Source organism: Cyclopterus lumpus, chromosome 11 (assembly GCF_009769545.1).
Source record: "Cyclopterus lumpus isolate fCycLum1 chromosome 11, fCycLum1.pri, whole genome shotgun sequence".
Taxonomy (NCBI): Eukaryota; Metazoa; Chordata; class Actinopteri; order Perciformes; family Cyclopteridae; genus Cyclopterus; species Cyclopterus lumpus.
In genome coordinates, this window is record NC_046976.1 from 11,836,172 (window position 1) to 11,853,012 (window position 16,841).

General features: G+C 41.4%; 1 protein-coding gene across 1 annotated transcript in view; it reads left to right on the forward strand.

The window, feature by feature from the left end:
• The window catches only part of rapgef5a (Rap guanine nucleotide exchange factor (GEF) 5a), a 42,198-nt gene that overhangs the window by 19,146 nt on the left and 6,211 nt on the right, over nucleotides 1–16,841 (forward strand). The window contains 13 exon segments of the mRNA XM_034545786.1: nucleotides 240–437; nucleotides 7,354–7,499; nucleotides 8,466–8,566; nucleotides 11,313–11,391; nucleotides 11,541–11,562; nucleotides 11,565–11,625; nucleotides 11,628–11,686; nucleotides 13,506–13,597; nucleotides 13,740–13,770; nucleotides 14,296–14,374; nucleotides 14,713–14,862; nucleotides 15,348–15,445; nucleotides 16,395–16,517. Of these exon segments, the coding sequence (XP_034401677.1) occupies nucleotides 240–437; nucleotides 7,354–7,499; nucleotides 8,466–8,566; nucleotides 11,313–11,391; nucleotides 11,541–11,562; nucleotides 11,565–11,625; nucleotides 11,628–11,686; nucleotides 13,506–13,597; nucleotides 13,740–13,770; nucleotides 14,296–14,374; nucleotides 14,713–14,862; nucleotides 15,348–15,445; nucleotides 16,395–16,517 (1,239 nt within the window).

A 16,841-nucleotide genomic window follows, 5' to 3' on the forward strand; every position in this document is an offset into this window, starting at 1 on the left:
TAGAGTGAGGACAAGACAGACATAGGATTACCATTTCATCTCATTCTCCTCACATGGGCTTACAGGGGCAAAGGAAAAACTTGTTGCAAGTTCTTGGATTATGCCCAAACTGCTTTCAGTCTCCCTTGGACAAAAACACTAAACTTTCTTGACCTGCGTCCCACAACCACTTTGTGACTGCCTCCACCATGTCTTGGGACTGCGGGTTGAGATATGTGTTCATGCCACCTGTGTTGCAGCTGAGCGGGGTGTGTGCACTGCGGGGTGGCGGTGGCAGCGGTGGCGGCAGCAGCGGGGGAGGAGGAGGAATGGGAACTGTGTGCGGCCGCGAGGAGCTGACCAGCCGGCTGGGGCTGGAGGCCGTTCAGCGGCTGGCCAAGGATGGCTGTCGGCTGCTGCAGAACCACAACTACCGGCTGCCGGACAGGAACCAGGCGGTGAGTCGGGAGTCATTAATATCATACACATATTCTCCAAAGGACTGATGTTGCCCTGCAAAGTCATTGGTCAAGATGTGGCTATATGGTTAGTATGAGTAGAGAGTACTGCACGTCATCATGTCGTAAATGCTGTCATTATTGTCGCCACTTTTAAGCACACACACACAGAGACACACACACACACACTCACACACACACACAAACATACACAATTCAGGCCTGACTTACTCATGTGTTCAGGGTCAGGGATCATGTGAGTATATCTTCATCAGTACCACCCTGATTTGTGTTGCTGTCAATCTAAAGGACAGACTCACAAGTACACACGTTTATAGCGTGTCTGCTCACTTCTGCACATTGTCCGAGTACTTAAGGAAACATCTGCGCACTGACATGCACCAACAAACACGCAAACTGAAGATATCGTTGCACATGCACACACTGAACTTCTCCTCATTCATATCACTTTAGATTAAATAACCACCGGCTTTCTAGCTCGTCTAATGTGGGTGTTAATAATGGCTTAGTGCAATGTGATCTCATACCCTTTTTACAGTCTGTAAAGCAGTGTGTCTGTGTTCACTGTGTGTGTGTGTGTGTGTGTGTGTTTGCTGGATAGAGCTTATAATCATGTGTGGGAGCGTGTGTGTGTGTGTGTGTGTGTGTGTGTGTGTTCATGCACTGCCGCCGCGGTGGCAGGCTGAGTCAGTGGGTGCACATAATGAGTGGGGTGTTGGAGAAGCGTTGTACTGTATAATCCTGCTCCACAGTGCACCTGAGGGCAGGAAATGAAGCGAATGCAGTCTGATTCCCTACATCACGATGCATGTGCTTGAGAAATCTATCACATATACATTATCTCATCAACTTGCCGAGTTTGACTGAAACGCAGCCTTGGGGAGTGCATTATGATTTCGCTTCCATTGCTTTTATAAAAAAGTAGAAACATTTCATATTTTATAACAGCGTTGCTTCTGTTTGAAACTACAGATACATATTTATGGTGTTGTTAAAGCAGTAATGGGTTCAACTAGACTTCTTTTCAAACACCACAAACTGAGCCTTTTAATTTATCAAACAATTTGTCCACTTTAATAATATATGCAGTGTAATTTCAAGGCCTCTCAAAATGATGTAAGTTACACAAGGATAAAGGTTATCAGGATAAGACTTTTCCTTAGTAAGAATGTTAGTATTTTTCATTTAAGGCTCTTAAGCCTATTGATGTTCAGTGAACTTACATTGATATTTACTGCTCAATCATTATGGTGTGTGGCTTAGTTGATGGTTCAGATCATGAAGTTTGCCAACATAAATATGTTGTCCCAAATTTCAGGAATCTGTGTATGAAATTATGCATGACAAATTGTAGTGTTTTGGGGTTTAAATATAGAAATTAAGCTTCAAAGAATACTTTGTACTATTGTTGTAGAGTGAGGGGTTTTCTTTAACTTTATTTAAAGAACGATTTGAGGTCAATGTTGGGAACAGCATTCATACATTCATGTTCGGAGGTTAATGATGCAACAGCCATGTAGTTCAAAGATCCTTCAGTCGGGTCACACATGTCTCTTCTGTGTCACGTCCGGGCAGAACACAGGACACAAATGCAGGGTTTTCCAGGTAAAGTTGTCTTTATTAGTAAGACTGACTCTCCAATAAATAAAAAGGAAAAAGCATGGCTATAAAAGATTATCCAAAACACTCTTAAAAACTGGAGGCACTACGAAAGATTATCTAAACCAAAATCACTCCTTACGGAGGAAACAAAAGACTATGAAAACTTTAACAAATAACCTAAATCTAGGATACAAAAACTTACAAAATCAAAATCACTCTCTTGGAGGAATCCAATGAACCGGAACGCGATGGCTTGGTATTCAAGGCTTGGTACTATGGCAGGGCTAGAGGGAACGAACACACTGGCACAGGACAAGGGAAGACGCCGACTATAAGTACACATGAGGGAAGTAGAGAAACAGGTAGACACAATCAGGAATCAGGGAAGAAAATCAGACTGGTGACACATGAGCAAGGGTAAGTGACCTGAAACGAGAGGAGAGTTACTATTTCAAAATAAAACAGGAAATGACAAGACAAAAAGACCCAACAAAATAAAACAAACCCAACAACATCACCGCAGGTGTATTTCAGCACATCCCAAAAATATCTTATCCTTCAAAAGGAACTCATTATTCTGCCGCTTCATTCTCCTGATCTTATCTATTCATCATGTTTAACATATCGTTAATGTTAGGCTGTTGTATAATTTAAAAATCATGTTGCAGTAAGCAGCACTTATATTCACAGAGGGTGCCAGTGGTTACAATAAAAGTGGAAAAGGAAATTAATCAAATGATTCTTGCAGGCTGATGGGCTCAATAAGAGGCTCTTATCTAATCTATAATAATGTCTAAGGTGTGCATTGCCATGATGTTTTTCAGTAATGTACCACAAATGAAAGAGGATATGTAACAAGTGCGATTATCATTTTAATGTGCTCATTGTCCAGCTCAGGCAGCAAAATATGGCAGAAACCAAAACCTATCAACCAGCTCGATTCCCAACAAAGACTAATCTCCTTTTACTGGGTTGTCATGGTGATTTTTTTTTTTACTCTACTTTTTTCCATGACAGACATGCTCTGACAAACTGGTGTGGGCTGTTTCCATAGAGATGTAACTCATGTGTCAGTACAGTGCATCGGGTGCATCTCTGCCTTCTAGTCACTTCAGTTTTGCATTCGTACTCATTTGATTCCTCAGAGTTTACAAGAGGTCAACCTGCACCACAGGATTATACAAGGTCACAGCATGTATGACACACCCACACACAAACACACACACGCACGCACACACACACACACACACACACACACACACACACACACACACACACACACACACACACACAGAGACACGTATACACACACACACGCAGGCATGTCTGGTAGCTTGTGTTACTTTCTAATCGTTGTGGAGAAGGAAAAGCATTGTGTTTTCTTATTCTTATCAATTATTTTCAGGAATCAGTCCCCGAGCTATCACAACACAGATATGGCATGGTGCATGACACACACACACACACACACACACACACACACACACACACACACACACACACACACACACACACACACACACACACAGGAACACAAAGGGAACAGAGAGTGCTTCCTTTAGGCTTTCCGTGAGGCCCACCTTTCCTCTTTGCAATACGTCATATTTTGTGTGTGTGTGTATGCAGTTCATGACCCGTAAGGGACAGCAAGCGCATGTCCTGTCCTCTGGTCTCTATTTTCTCTCCCCAAATCTCTAACCTCTAGAGCATAACGTTGGACCATTCAGAGACGGAGAAAGAGAAAGAGAGAGACTTGGCTTTAGCGTTGTGAGGAGAGAACACTAAATAAGGAGACAGTGAGGAGGGAAGGGTGTAGACGATGTGGAAGTACAGATGGTTGAATTGAAGGAAGGGATGGGAGGAAATGGAAGGAAAGGGACAGACACACCTGTTAGCTGAGAACAAATGACGGCTGCAAGAACTGACTTTCCCAGAGGCAGTTATGGAGGTTTGTACATTAGTGGCATGACCGTTTGGAAGTGCGTTTAGGCATCCTGAAATTCTGTCTGCAGAGGTTAAGTCCACTCAAGCTGTACCCACTAGTTTTAAACCATTATAGGCTGTACTACACAATAGACAATTTCATGTACTTGTTTTGCCTTTTAATTGAAACAAATCAATCAGTTCTTGTAAGATTCTCTTTTTCTCAAAGATAAGTAATTGACTTTCTAGCTGATGGATATTGGCCCTTTTGGCTAGAACCCATTGGATTCAAACAGCGTCTCACTCTGCTCTTGTATTTCTTACTTTTCACAGCACTCCTCCGTATCTCTCACTTTCTGCCTCGGTCTCTTGCCTTTCATCTTGCTTTCTTTTCTTGTTTTCTCTCTCTCTTCTCTCCACAGTGTCCAAGTGCCTACTTTGTGTATTTTTACTTTTCATGCCTTGCATTCTTTCTCAGGCTAAATTAATGTTTATCCTAGGAGCTGCTGTTTGCACACAACTCTACACCAGATTATGTATGTATGTATGTATGTATGTATGTATGTATGTATGTGTGTGTGTGTGGGTGTGTGTGTGGTTGTGTGTGTTTGATCTCCAGTGTGTGTATATGTGTTGACTTCCTCTGTTCTTGGCTCAAAGTGTTTTTTTCTTGGCATCTGAGTAAAAAGTGTGACTGTTATCCGAAAAATCTACAATTTGCTACTTACTGTATCAGGAACACACAACACTCTCTTCTTTTTGTTTTTATAGTAGTTCTGATTAGTCACATCATCTCCATTTCTCTCTCTCTCTCTCTCTCTCTCTCTTTCTCTCAGAAAGGTCATAAACATATTGGGGAAGACTCGTGATAAAGCATCTGGATTTATATTTGAACCCTGGGAATGTGGTCTAATGCCATGTGTCCTCTTTAGACCACTTAGCCACAGAACTCTTATAATCTTCATATCACATCTGGACCACTGGGTGCGGTTTGGGTGCCAGCACAAATTGTAATGAATTGCTTGCAGTGACAGATCTCTTTCCATCAGCGGTCACTGGCATGTTTATCAACTGTCTGCATCTCTGTTTTTGTAATTCTTGAGGACATTTCATTTCAGCATAATGCGATGGGAAATGGCAATGATTCTTTGAAAGTACACTTTCGTCCTCGGGTGGGTTCACTCTGGTTAGCTGTTAGCCTTTTGTATCCTGTACGTTATGACACACAGCATGCAGTGATAATCGGATAAGTGGGTTCTCTTAAGTTAATGATAGCTGGATATGAGGACTGAGCAATTAATTATAAAGACATTCAAAAAAAATCTGCTATATGGAATCTTAAAAGAAATTCCTGTTATCATACCAAAGTTTAAGATGCTCTGAACAAGACATTGTGCTGCATGCAACACCTCTAGTTTCCTTTTTCTCTATTGCCCTGCTGCAGTAGTGGGCAAGTTATTTTTAAACTATGAATTACCTGAACGCACCGACAATGAATCATTATAACGTGTCAAAATAAATGAATAATAATCTGTGTTGCAGTTGTTAGTGTTACATTATCATTATCCTTTAGTTGTAATGTAAACATGGACAGTTAACATGGTGCTAAAGCCTGACTTCATATATGTAGCTCAGAATAACACATTTACCTCAAAGGGTTACACAACTGGAAAAACAAAGGTCCAAAGTACTTTCAAATACTATGGATATAGAATTTGTTCAATAAACATGTATGAGCCTATGGCACAACAAAAAAATACGTTTAAATCCTACTGTATTTAATCAGATGAATGTTGTGGGAGAAAATCTGACACACACACACACACACAAACACACACAGCACTTTGGGCAAATTGTTTTGTCTGACCCAAGTAAGACCTCACCTGCTGTGATCAGACAACTCCTTTCATCAGACGATCACAGAGATACAGAGCGTGTGTATTTGTGTGCGTGTGTGTGTTTGCTTGTTTATGTGGGCCTGTCTATTGAATCTTTTTGTGTGTGTTACAGAGGTATCAGTGACTTCATTAGTAGCACTCAGTGTGGGCTCCATGATGTCTAAAATCACAGTTATTGATTACTGTAGTGTTGGCACTTTCTATGAACCCTGGGACTTTTTTCAAGCTTCAGATGATTTTAACAAGCTGTGTAATCTAATTGTGGCATTGAAAGGTTGATGCACGACTAAACACAACCGTGTGAAGTCTTACGTAATGTATCTGTAGTGTGTTTATTAAAGGAAGACCCAGTGCCACAGACAGACAGCCCTGCACAGAAAGCTCTGTCAGTTGTGATTGTAGCTCGATCCCTTCGGCTGTGACAGCATTGCCTTTTTATTTCTCCTCCTGCTCCTGTCTTCTGTCTTTGATCTCCCTCTTTCCTCTCCTTTTTCTCTCCTCTCCTCAGGCTGTTTATCTTTGTGCTCCTTTGTCCATCTTTAGCTTAGTTCTACTCTCACTGCAGGTGTGTGCGTGTGTGTGTGTGTGTGTGTGTGTGTGTGTGTGTGTGTGTGTGTGTGTGTGTGTGCGCGCGTGTGGGTTCGTGCCTGAGTCACAGATCAAGTTGCTGTTCATTTTTGGAGCAGGTCATCATTTCAAGTGCCAGCTTACATCCCTAGATGGACCCGTTGTTATTTCTTGCACAATTGCATAGCTTCTGCAGGCAGGACATGCAATACTTCCCTGTGATGTTAGCAACATACTCTGTGCCTACATGTGTGGACTGGGGAGTTATTGGGTGTGTGCTGCATGTGTGTATGTGTAGGAGAAATTTTTTAATCTTTAAATGAAAGGTTCTGGACACAAGAGCCTGTTTGATACTGGATATTATAGGACCAGACAATGTCAACATTATTAGATCAAATGTATTTCACAAAGGCATTATACCAACAAAAAGAAGTCCTATTATGATCTCTTAAACTTGTTCAATAATAATATAATTGTGACCAAGATAGTATATGCTATGTATTGAAAAGGACAGTTTTCATGGATGAATATGAAAGGTGCTTTTAGGTGCTTGCACCAGTTTTTTCTTAAATTTAAGTTTATAGATTACCACAATTATATCTTTGGCATCTTAGGCATCATATACACAAAAAACAATACCTATAAATAGGCCCTTTAATAGCGGTACCGGCTTATATGTCGGTCGCCTCAGCTGGACACACTGGTATTCTGTTCTCTTCCTATATGTAAAGTTTTGGGGAGGACTAATGATGCATTGCATCAATTGTTTCGCGTGTCGAGGCTGAAAGTATCTACCGTTGGAAAAAACATCCAACTTCACTCCCTTAAATCGCCTTCCAACAGTTTTGTTTCACTTTGTGACATGTCTGTCTCTCTCTCTTTCTCGCTCTCTCTTTCGCCCTCAGGAGGCGGTGGGGAGGGTTTGTCTGAAGGAGAGAGGACGGGATGTGCTGGTGTTGCGGAGAGTGACATCGTCAGTGACGTCGCCGTCAGACCGGCCTTCACCCACGTCGTCAGGGGGCGGAGCCAGAGAGGAGGATTGCGACAAGAGGTCAGTACCTACTCCTACATAATAAGAGCCCTCTAAACTAACAGTTGCAACAAAAACATAATCATAGTACTCCTCCCTATTGTTGTTAGTTTTCATACTTTGGGATCTCAAGTTGTAACCACACACTCTCGTACGTACATGCACAATATCAGTAGTGCTGTCAACACTGTGTGTGTGTTGGGGGGAGGGAGGGGGTGGAGATAGATAATGTATGCTTTAGCTACTGGCACAGAGCAGGAAGAAGAGAATGGCTTTTTTGTTTTCAGCTGAAAGGGAAACAAAGATGACACCAAGACTGGTTTACTTCCTTCCACAAATCAGTGTGTGCATTTAGGGCCGTTTGTGTGTGTACGTGTGTTTGTGCCTGTACAAAAGATTTGTCCCCAAGTAAATTTCTTTGTGCGGTGTCTGTGTTTGTGTTTTTTAGGCCAGTGTGTGCCAAGACCTAAGGCACAATGCAGGGAGTGTCAGTGACAGGCAGGTTAAGTGTGTGTGTGTATGTCTGCGTGTATACAGTGCTCAGCATCTTCAGTAGCAATCAGTTCCCTCCGAGTGCTACAAGCTGAGGGAGGATTTTAATCTCCGGAGCTCTCAGCTGACAGGGGCACACTGCAAGGCAGTTTACCCCACAGGAGAGCACTCTCCTGGGTATGCAAAGCTCAGATGAGGGCGGATCATCTGGAAGTGTTTAGATATGAAGATGACTACCGAGCTAGCTACGCTTGCAGAGGCAGAGGAGGACATACATGATGAAGATGAGGAGGAAGATGATGTGGATAGCAATGACGATGAAGATGGTAGCAGTTCAGAAATCTGTACATTTGATGTTCCCCATTTTCGCTACATCGATGACGACGACGATGCGGAGGAGATTAAGGAGGAAGAGAGGGAGGAAGGATGGAGGGATGGAAGTGGTCGTTCCTGGTGCTCTAGTGAGGATGATTGTTGCAACTCTTCGTATTACAGGTATGTGGTGGTGTCGGGGACACCGCTCAAGATCTTGGAGCATCTGCTGAGTGACCTGCGGTTGGACGACCAAAGAGGGGCGCCAGAGAGTAGGGAGAGCGGTAAGTTTCTCTAACATGTTTGGTAAACACACGTGTGTTAGAGCGCATCTGTACAAACAATGTGTGTGTGCTTCCATAAAAACATATATAATATATAATAGTAAAACAATAGTTAGTTTGTCATATAAATAAAGAAGCCATGATGTTTGTCGAAAGGTTTGTTTAAAACAAAGGAATTCCCCGCCCTCTCATTCCAAGGAATTTGAGTTGCCAAACAACAAGTTTCAACACAGCCTTGACTTTTGGAGGTATACACTTCCCATTGATCGTGCTGTTTCTCTCTCTCTGTGTGTGCATTCAGCCAAGTCATTGCCTACAATTCTGTAAATATGAGCAACATTCAGGAGGTTAAATGCTCTAATGAGTTTGTGAAACGATTCCCTTGAGGGGCTGGAGGCATTTATGCTGCAATTTCAGTGGGCTGTTAACTGTCATATCTCATTTTCAATTCTCAAGTGACAGTCTACCTTAACGCTACTGGGTTCTTTAGCAGTGCAGCAGTTATCTGGAAATGTTTTGTCATTTGTTTTATAGCAGTGAGTTAGCACAAAGACCACATTAAAAGTAGTAGTAATCGTTTAGGATGTAAAATATTAGAAAGCTGTGTAAAAGACATTGACAACCCTGTTAACATTGCTTTTGTCTGGATGACTTTATTAGATTTCGGTGAGTAAAGGTCAAGGTCATCGTGATGTCACAAAACACATTTTTATCATCCTGCTCAGTTGAAGAAAATACAAACTGATGAATCTTGACATATTTGTCCACCGGATCAAAATAAATACAATTCACTATCACCATGGAGCCCATGTCCAGTAAAGTAATACTTGTATCACACAGAGACATCTGGATCCCAACCTGTATTTGATCAAAACGTCTCTCTCCCTTTTAAGACAAGGCGTCTTTATGTGTCAACTCCTCAGCACCACCAGTTCCCAGCAGTCCACAGGGAGCCATCTCACTGAATTGCAGGAAGCAAAGGAAGAAAGAGGGCGAGAGAGAGAGACAGAGAGAGAGAGAGAAAACTGAGATGGCCTTTGTGGTGGAGAACCGCCTGATATTTATTCACCCAAAAGAGAAAAGACCCACTTTTTCTGAGGCAGACGCAGGGATGTAGATTAAGAGTGCATGTGCATGTTTGGCTGCCTTTGTGTCTCTATCTGTGTGTATCTTTTGGTATATTTGCACTGAATACGGGTGTGTGTGTGTGTGTGTGTGTGTGTGTGTGTGTGTGTGTGTGTGTGTGTGTGTGTGGGTGCGTGTGCAGGCCCTCTGGGGTGGTGCTGAACATCAGTGTGCTGTTTTAGTGGGCTTAGCTGTGCAGCATGTTGAACAGGCTCGAACATGCTTCCACAGAGAGAGGGAGAGCGCGATTACCCCAACCACTCTTTTACAAGCACACAGAAAAAACACACACACACAACAAAAAACACAGCAGCAGATAACTGCGATTAGTTCAGCATGCGCACATTTTCTCTCTTTTTCCTTTCTCTCTCACAAGAGATAAAGACCCCAAGGTCAGAACTGAATGAGTTATTCATCAGGGTGCTGTGTGTGTCTGTGTGTACCGCTGTGTCTATGAGTGCATTGGTTTGACTTTGTGAGTGCCAGCGGGCAAACGTAGAGGGCATATGTTGAAGATAAAAATGGATATTTATCATCACAGAGAGCTGAGAAAGCGTAGTAGGGGAGTAACAGGGGGAGAAAATGTAAACGCTGAGGGGAAATGGGGATGTAGGCAGAGGGGGGTTGGACAAGGAGAGTTTGATGGAGAGAGTGAAAGTCAGAATAAAAGACTGATAGCCGATCAACAAAGAGTGCTACAGCAAAAGTGATAAAATGTCTTGAGAAAAGTTGTATTTTTATTTCTTAAGAGAAGACAGTTGATCAAATATTAATGCCGCAGCCGTCGCTCAGTCTTCTATAATTGATTTCTTTGCTCTCTGCCCAGCAGAGCCATATTTGGGTCACACATTTGCCCAGAGAAAGAGTTTGACACCACACACACACATGCACACACATCACAGCTACCTCACACCAAAAATGGCTCATTACCCATCTGCCACGAGGGCTGTTTATGTTTGGTTCTTACCCATTGAACACCTGCTGAGTCTCTCTCTCACACACACACACACACACGCACACAATTTTTTGGGGAAAGCATCTTATAGGGCTAATAGTAATTTATAAAAAACTATTAAAAAAAACTCACCTTTTATCTTGACTGTGTGGGTGTAGATGGAAAATGTGTATGGAATTATGGCGTCGCCATAAAATACAAATCATCTTTTTAGGGTTATATGACGAATGTCATTGCAAAGATTTACATATTTACACATCCAACAGACGCAAACAATCGTTATGATTTTCACTCTTCTTTTAGCTCTGATTTTTGTCTCCTGAGGGAAATATCTGTCTTTTTAGCTGTTAAAATCCACTATGCTCACCAGCTATTAACTTTGTCTATCAGCAGCACTGTTCAAATGACATAGTTATTTGAATCCATTGGTAATGAATTATTCATTGCCACTACTTTAAAGCTACTTTAGTTGAAAATGGGAAGGATTCTTAAAGTTCTATAAAGTCTATTTGTAATGGAGCTGATACATAGAGGACACACTGATTAGTCTGCACTCTTTTCATGTAGACTGAAAAAAGGGACAAAGGAGGAAACTAAAACATACTTTTTACATTTTAATTCTGCAAGGCTTTGGAAGTGACTGATGGTATGTTTCCTTGTTTCATGAAACACTGCTGGATGACTTCCTGTTGACTTACCTGGTGTTCATGTCCACCAATGACCTCTGTCAGGCTCTGCTAGGACAATATCCTTACTGGAAAATACCCTTGCATGATCACACACACACACACACATACATACACACACACACACACACACACACACACACACACACACACTAATCCTTTCAGACTGCGCCACACTGTTCTTCATTGTCTCCTTGACCACTCTCACCTATAGCAGTGCTCGCTGCAGGGGGCCAGGGAGGAGGGCAGAGATGCCCTCTTCAGGAAGCGTAAAGTACTGCAGCTAGTCTCCCACTGAGCAGGCTCTACAAGGACTGCCTGAAGGAAGAGGAGCACGTCAGGAGCTTCATGAAGGTACGGCCCTACTCACCTTCATCACCACATCTGTTTTTTTATTCTTTTCACTCTGTCTCTTGTATTCAAACAATATAATTAGTTTGATCCTCTGGTGGCCTTTCACACTCAAGAACATAAAAAACCTCATTCATCCTCATTTGTCTCTCCATCTGGTTCATATATGGGGTTGTCTTTCTGCCGACAGGACATCAAGCATTTTGTGGAGAGAGAAAGAGAGCTGAAAAGTGTGCATGTGTTTTTGTCTGATCCTTTTGTTTGCTGCATTTCCTGTTAAACTGAAATGTGTTCAGCTTTCTCCCACAGGAGAACCTAGTTGATGTTTTTTATTTCATCCTCCTGACAAAGAAAACTAATACAAGCACCTTCATAGTGCATGAAGAATAAGGGCTATTACTCATGACAAAGTAGAATATAAGATAACAAACCATAATTATACACATAAGTAATGAATACAAAAGTTAATTATTCTATCATTAATTGTACGTAATACAGTATCTATCCTCACAGGACGTCATAGACATTGAAAAACATACTGATTTTATTTTCATCTTTCTCACAACAAATACGAGTAGAGTAGTAGAAGGAGGAAATGTACCTACAAGAAGGAGAAAATGAAAAATGGGGATCTGGAAATACAAATGCAATTGCTGCTTGTATCAACTTTGTTCCCGCTTTATTTTCACATGTTTGGCTGAATTGGATTTGAATCCCCGTGACAACCGTGACACTAGAAGAGAAACACACACACACACACACACACACACAACACCATCACGTGTGTAATCGTCCACACGTTCAACCACAACAAGCGCACACACTCACCAATCACTTGTCCCTCCATAACCTGGCAGCGGCTCAGTGCCGGGTTGCCTTGGAAACCAAAGTGCAAGGGTTGGCATGGGTATAATAATCTTATATGGAGTGCGTAACCCAGGTGATAGTTGCCTAGTAACAGGAATGAGAGGGGAATTGGGATGGGAGGCTACGGTGGGTCAATTACAACGATAAGCAGGTGTGTGTGTGTGTGTGTGTGTGTGTGTGTGTGTGTGTGTTTGCGTGTGTTTGTGTGTGTGTGTGTGTGTGTGTGCGTGCGTGTGTTTGTGTGTGTGTGTGTGTTTGTGTGAAGCCTTGCAAGTTTTCACTGTCGCTGCCTCCTGAGCTTTTCATGCTACTTACTTATTCTCTACACAAAGACACAGAGTGTGCTTCGTCACCCATTTAAGTGCAAGGTAGAGAACGTGTCTGATGTAACCGGCCTACGCAGCATCATTTACACTTGATGGTACTCAGTAAAGAGCTGCACAGACTGTGATGTTACTGCCATGCCATTTTGTTGTATTTCATACTTTATCTCTTTGTCCTTCGTGTCCTTGATTCAGTGACGGTATTGTTTATGTGATGTTGTTGACGCTATATGAAATTAAACCTTTTGACTTACCTTTCATTAGGAAAGGTTGCTTCACCTAAATTACAAATAAACACATTTTCTTACTCATTTCCGTTATCAGTACATATTTAGATTTTAACTTTGAGATTCATTCTTCCACTCTACAACTAATTAAGATGAAAGGAACTTAATTTACCATTCTCAAAGCATTGACAAAGGATATATTCTGATATTATAAAATGTATGTGCCATTCTACAGCTGTGTTGTAAGCCAGTGTACAATGATGGTTAGAGACTGAACCTTTGGAGAAGTTTCAATGCTATTTCCTGCTGCCACTTTGCAGCTGGATGCACCAAACACACATATTCAACTATCAAACCAGAAGAAAGTGTCAACTTGATTGTTTTTTCTCTCCCACTCTCTCTTAGACCTTGTACAGGTGTGTTTTAGAAGATCTGTATGAGTTCCCCACACTGGAGAAAGACCTCCAGGAGTTCCAGAAACTTCTGCGTCGCAGACAGTAAGTGTGTTTGTCTCTGCACAAGGATTTTGTTCTCTGTATCGAATATGACTGCCTGTCACTGTCTGTGTGTGTGTGTTTTTGTTTTTGTTTTTCCATGCCTACCTGCATCCCTCCTCACTTGCTTATTTCTTTCTTGTAGTACTGTCGATGACTGTCCTCCAAGCCAAAAGGTAAGAGAGAGAGAGAGAGGGGGGGGGGGGGGGGGGGGGGGAGGTGGATTTGAGGGAATATGTACTACATCCATGGTGCTTGACTCTGCTAGCTGCAATTGACTGATATAACCTCAAATCTTTAACTTTCAAATTCTTTAATTGTATAAATAAAAATATAATTGTATTGTTAGAGTAATCTTTTCCAAACCAGTCAAGTAACCAGTTCCTGATTATGTCAGTCTATGTTAAGTACCAATACCAGCATTTGAATGAGTCATTCAGGCATGACTTGGCTTTGAGTAAAACCACACAAATAGTATTTTTTTTCTAGATCAAAAAGGATCAATTGCAGGTATTGTTTGACTGGAGAAGTTTTGATATGACTTGGTACTGGGTTATTTCTGCCCTATTTCAGCCTGTAGAAGCCTAACTGTAATAATTAAATGTATGAGTGTTGATACAGATGTTATCAGCGCATCACTCTACTCAATAAACTAGAAATACAGCATTATACATCTCCATGTTTCTTCTTCTCTCTGTCAGAGTAAACAAATGTATCAGCAGTTGAGTTTGAAGGAAAACAGTTTGCAAGTCAGAAGTCCACCGACTGATACTCGAGAGGGTGAGTAACAAACACACTTGTACGCAACACAAAAACACACTGCTCATTACTGTCCATAATTATGCATAATGTTAGACTGTGAGTTTTAATTTCACTGCACACATGAAAATTGCTTAAATACAGCGTGTTTTGTTGTAATTGTTTTGCTTGAATACTTGACAAAAATGAACTCAAGTCTCTCTCTGTAAATACTTGAGTTTCTTCTCAGCATCTGCTTCATTATGACTTTACAGTATTTCAGTGTTTCTGTTTTAGCCATTTTAAGTGTTGAATAAATACATTTACAGAATATGAACAGTGCATTCACTGACCTACGACCATTTCTATATATCTTTCAGTCATTTGTTGCGTGCATGTGAGCGCTGACTCCTACCTGAGTGTCCACACACATCCTTCACTGGAGGCCCACGAGCTGCTAAGAATTGTGGGTCTGAAGATGGACAGAGCAGAAGAAGACATGGTGCTTGCTGTGAAGTCGCACACTGGAGGTACACACACAAACACAAAGAAATGCATGAAAATGTTTTTGTCGGTTTAGTCAAGTTTACATTCGTACCTTGGGGTTGTAGAAAGTGTACGCATCAACTACTTATTGATTACTTTACGTCTGCTATTTTAACAGTTCATCTACTACCTCTGTCTATTAAAACCATTTCTACATGACCTTTAGTTATTTCAACCATTGCAATTAGCTATCTACTATATTAACCATTTATCCAATACTTTTAACTATTTCAACCGTTGTTAAGTTACTGTCAGTTGTAGTTAATTATTATTATTTTTTAATTTGAGTTAGCAATTTTATTCCTTTATCCACTACTTGGCTTTCTTCTATTAGTTGAGCTACTCCATAATCCTTCCACGTAGCCCTTGGAAACTGCAAAAGTGCAAGTACCCCGTGTAGGGAGTCACTGTCCAACCCTCTCGGCTCTAAATTGTTATCATATTCTCTCTCTCTCCTTTGTCTCTGCAGAGCGGAGGGTGTTACAGCCCAGTGACTGTGTGTATTCAGAGTCTCTGACCCCACAGGGAAAGCTTGTGGCCTGTCGCAGGGATCTCACTGAGATTCTGGTATGTTTGTGCTTTTGTCTTTATGTAACACTCAATCTCAATTTTTCATAAGCATTCATAGAGACTAAAGATGCAAATTGCAGGTTTAAAGACAACCACGACCTCTCAAATATGTGATTATTTGGGCATTTGCTGCCTTTGATAGTGTCTTCTTCTGACTAAATCAGGCATGAAAATGAATATTCTAAATCCCCAACTGACATATTTCACAGTGTTACGATGAGTCATGCATTATGAGCAAGCCGGAAAGACTTAAGCCAGGCGATTGTTATTAACTCAATAGGAGAGAAAAGGTGTGAGCCACAATTATTTTGTTGTTGCCCAACCGTGACAGCAGGATTTGAAAGTGCTGTATCAGGGCAAAGTGTTATTTTGTAATGCCATGTTTTTCACAGTGGAGCTTCAGCTGTGTATTCTTAAATAGTTTTGCAATATTGGGCATTTTAGGAACTGCAGTTCAAGGGATTTAGTTTTTTTGGGATAGGTATATTTAGCAGCCTGTTATTAACAAACCAGTAGATGCTCTACATTTGACCTATTTACTGTCCCACTCATCGGCTGGTAGGCAATATACAGTTTTGTTTATCTTATTATCTGCTGAGTTAATAGTCTATTGTCAGGCTTACACATGCCGACGTTTAGTTAATACTGTGACTTGTGACCAGAGCTGTAGAGAAGAATTGTGCTGGAGGAATCACCGCTCCCCTCTCAGCTTTCAGTTCTGCTTGTAGAGACGCAGGAGGCATTTGCTCTAATGGCTTTGTGCTATATTGTTTCTTTCCCCCCACAGGCTCATTGTCCGGTAGGTTATTATGAAGTGGACATGTTGTTGCTATTGCTTATTGATAGCACTATTACTGTGAATAGACAGCTCCTGTGTGTGCGTACAGTATATACTGTATTTGTGTGTCTTTCTATGTGCTAGCTTAACTTTCCTTTGTGTGTGCAGCCTCCTTTAACGGACAGTGCTGAGCTAAGCAAGAGGCCGGTGAGACTCCTAGGTATTAACACCTGGGATGTGGCAGCTGCTCTCACACACCTGGACTGGAGCCTCTTCAAATCCATCCACGAGGTATACAAACACACACACAAATATATGCATGTGGTGTGTGTACATCATTTATAGTTAATTCCTATTCATGGCAGAGATTTCTAGTACATAAGCATTAAAGATGCAAATGCTCTACAATACTTGGATCATGAATACAGAAAGTCTTCTTGCAGCTCAGCAGCTGAATATTTGTTGTGAAAATGCTGAAGCATAGCACAGATGAAGAGACATAGGCTGCATATTACAGCATAATGTGGATGTTGCAGTATATTTAGGAAATCTAGACAGTGTTTTTCCATTCTCAAATGCTTCTTTTCTTAGTTTTTTATGATTGTAAATGGATTG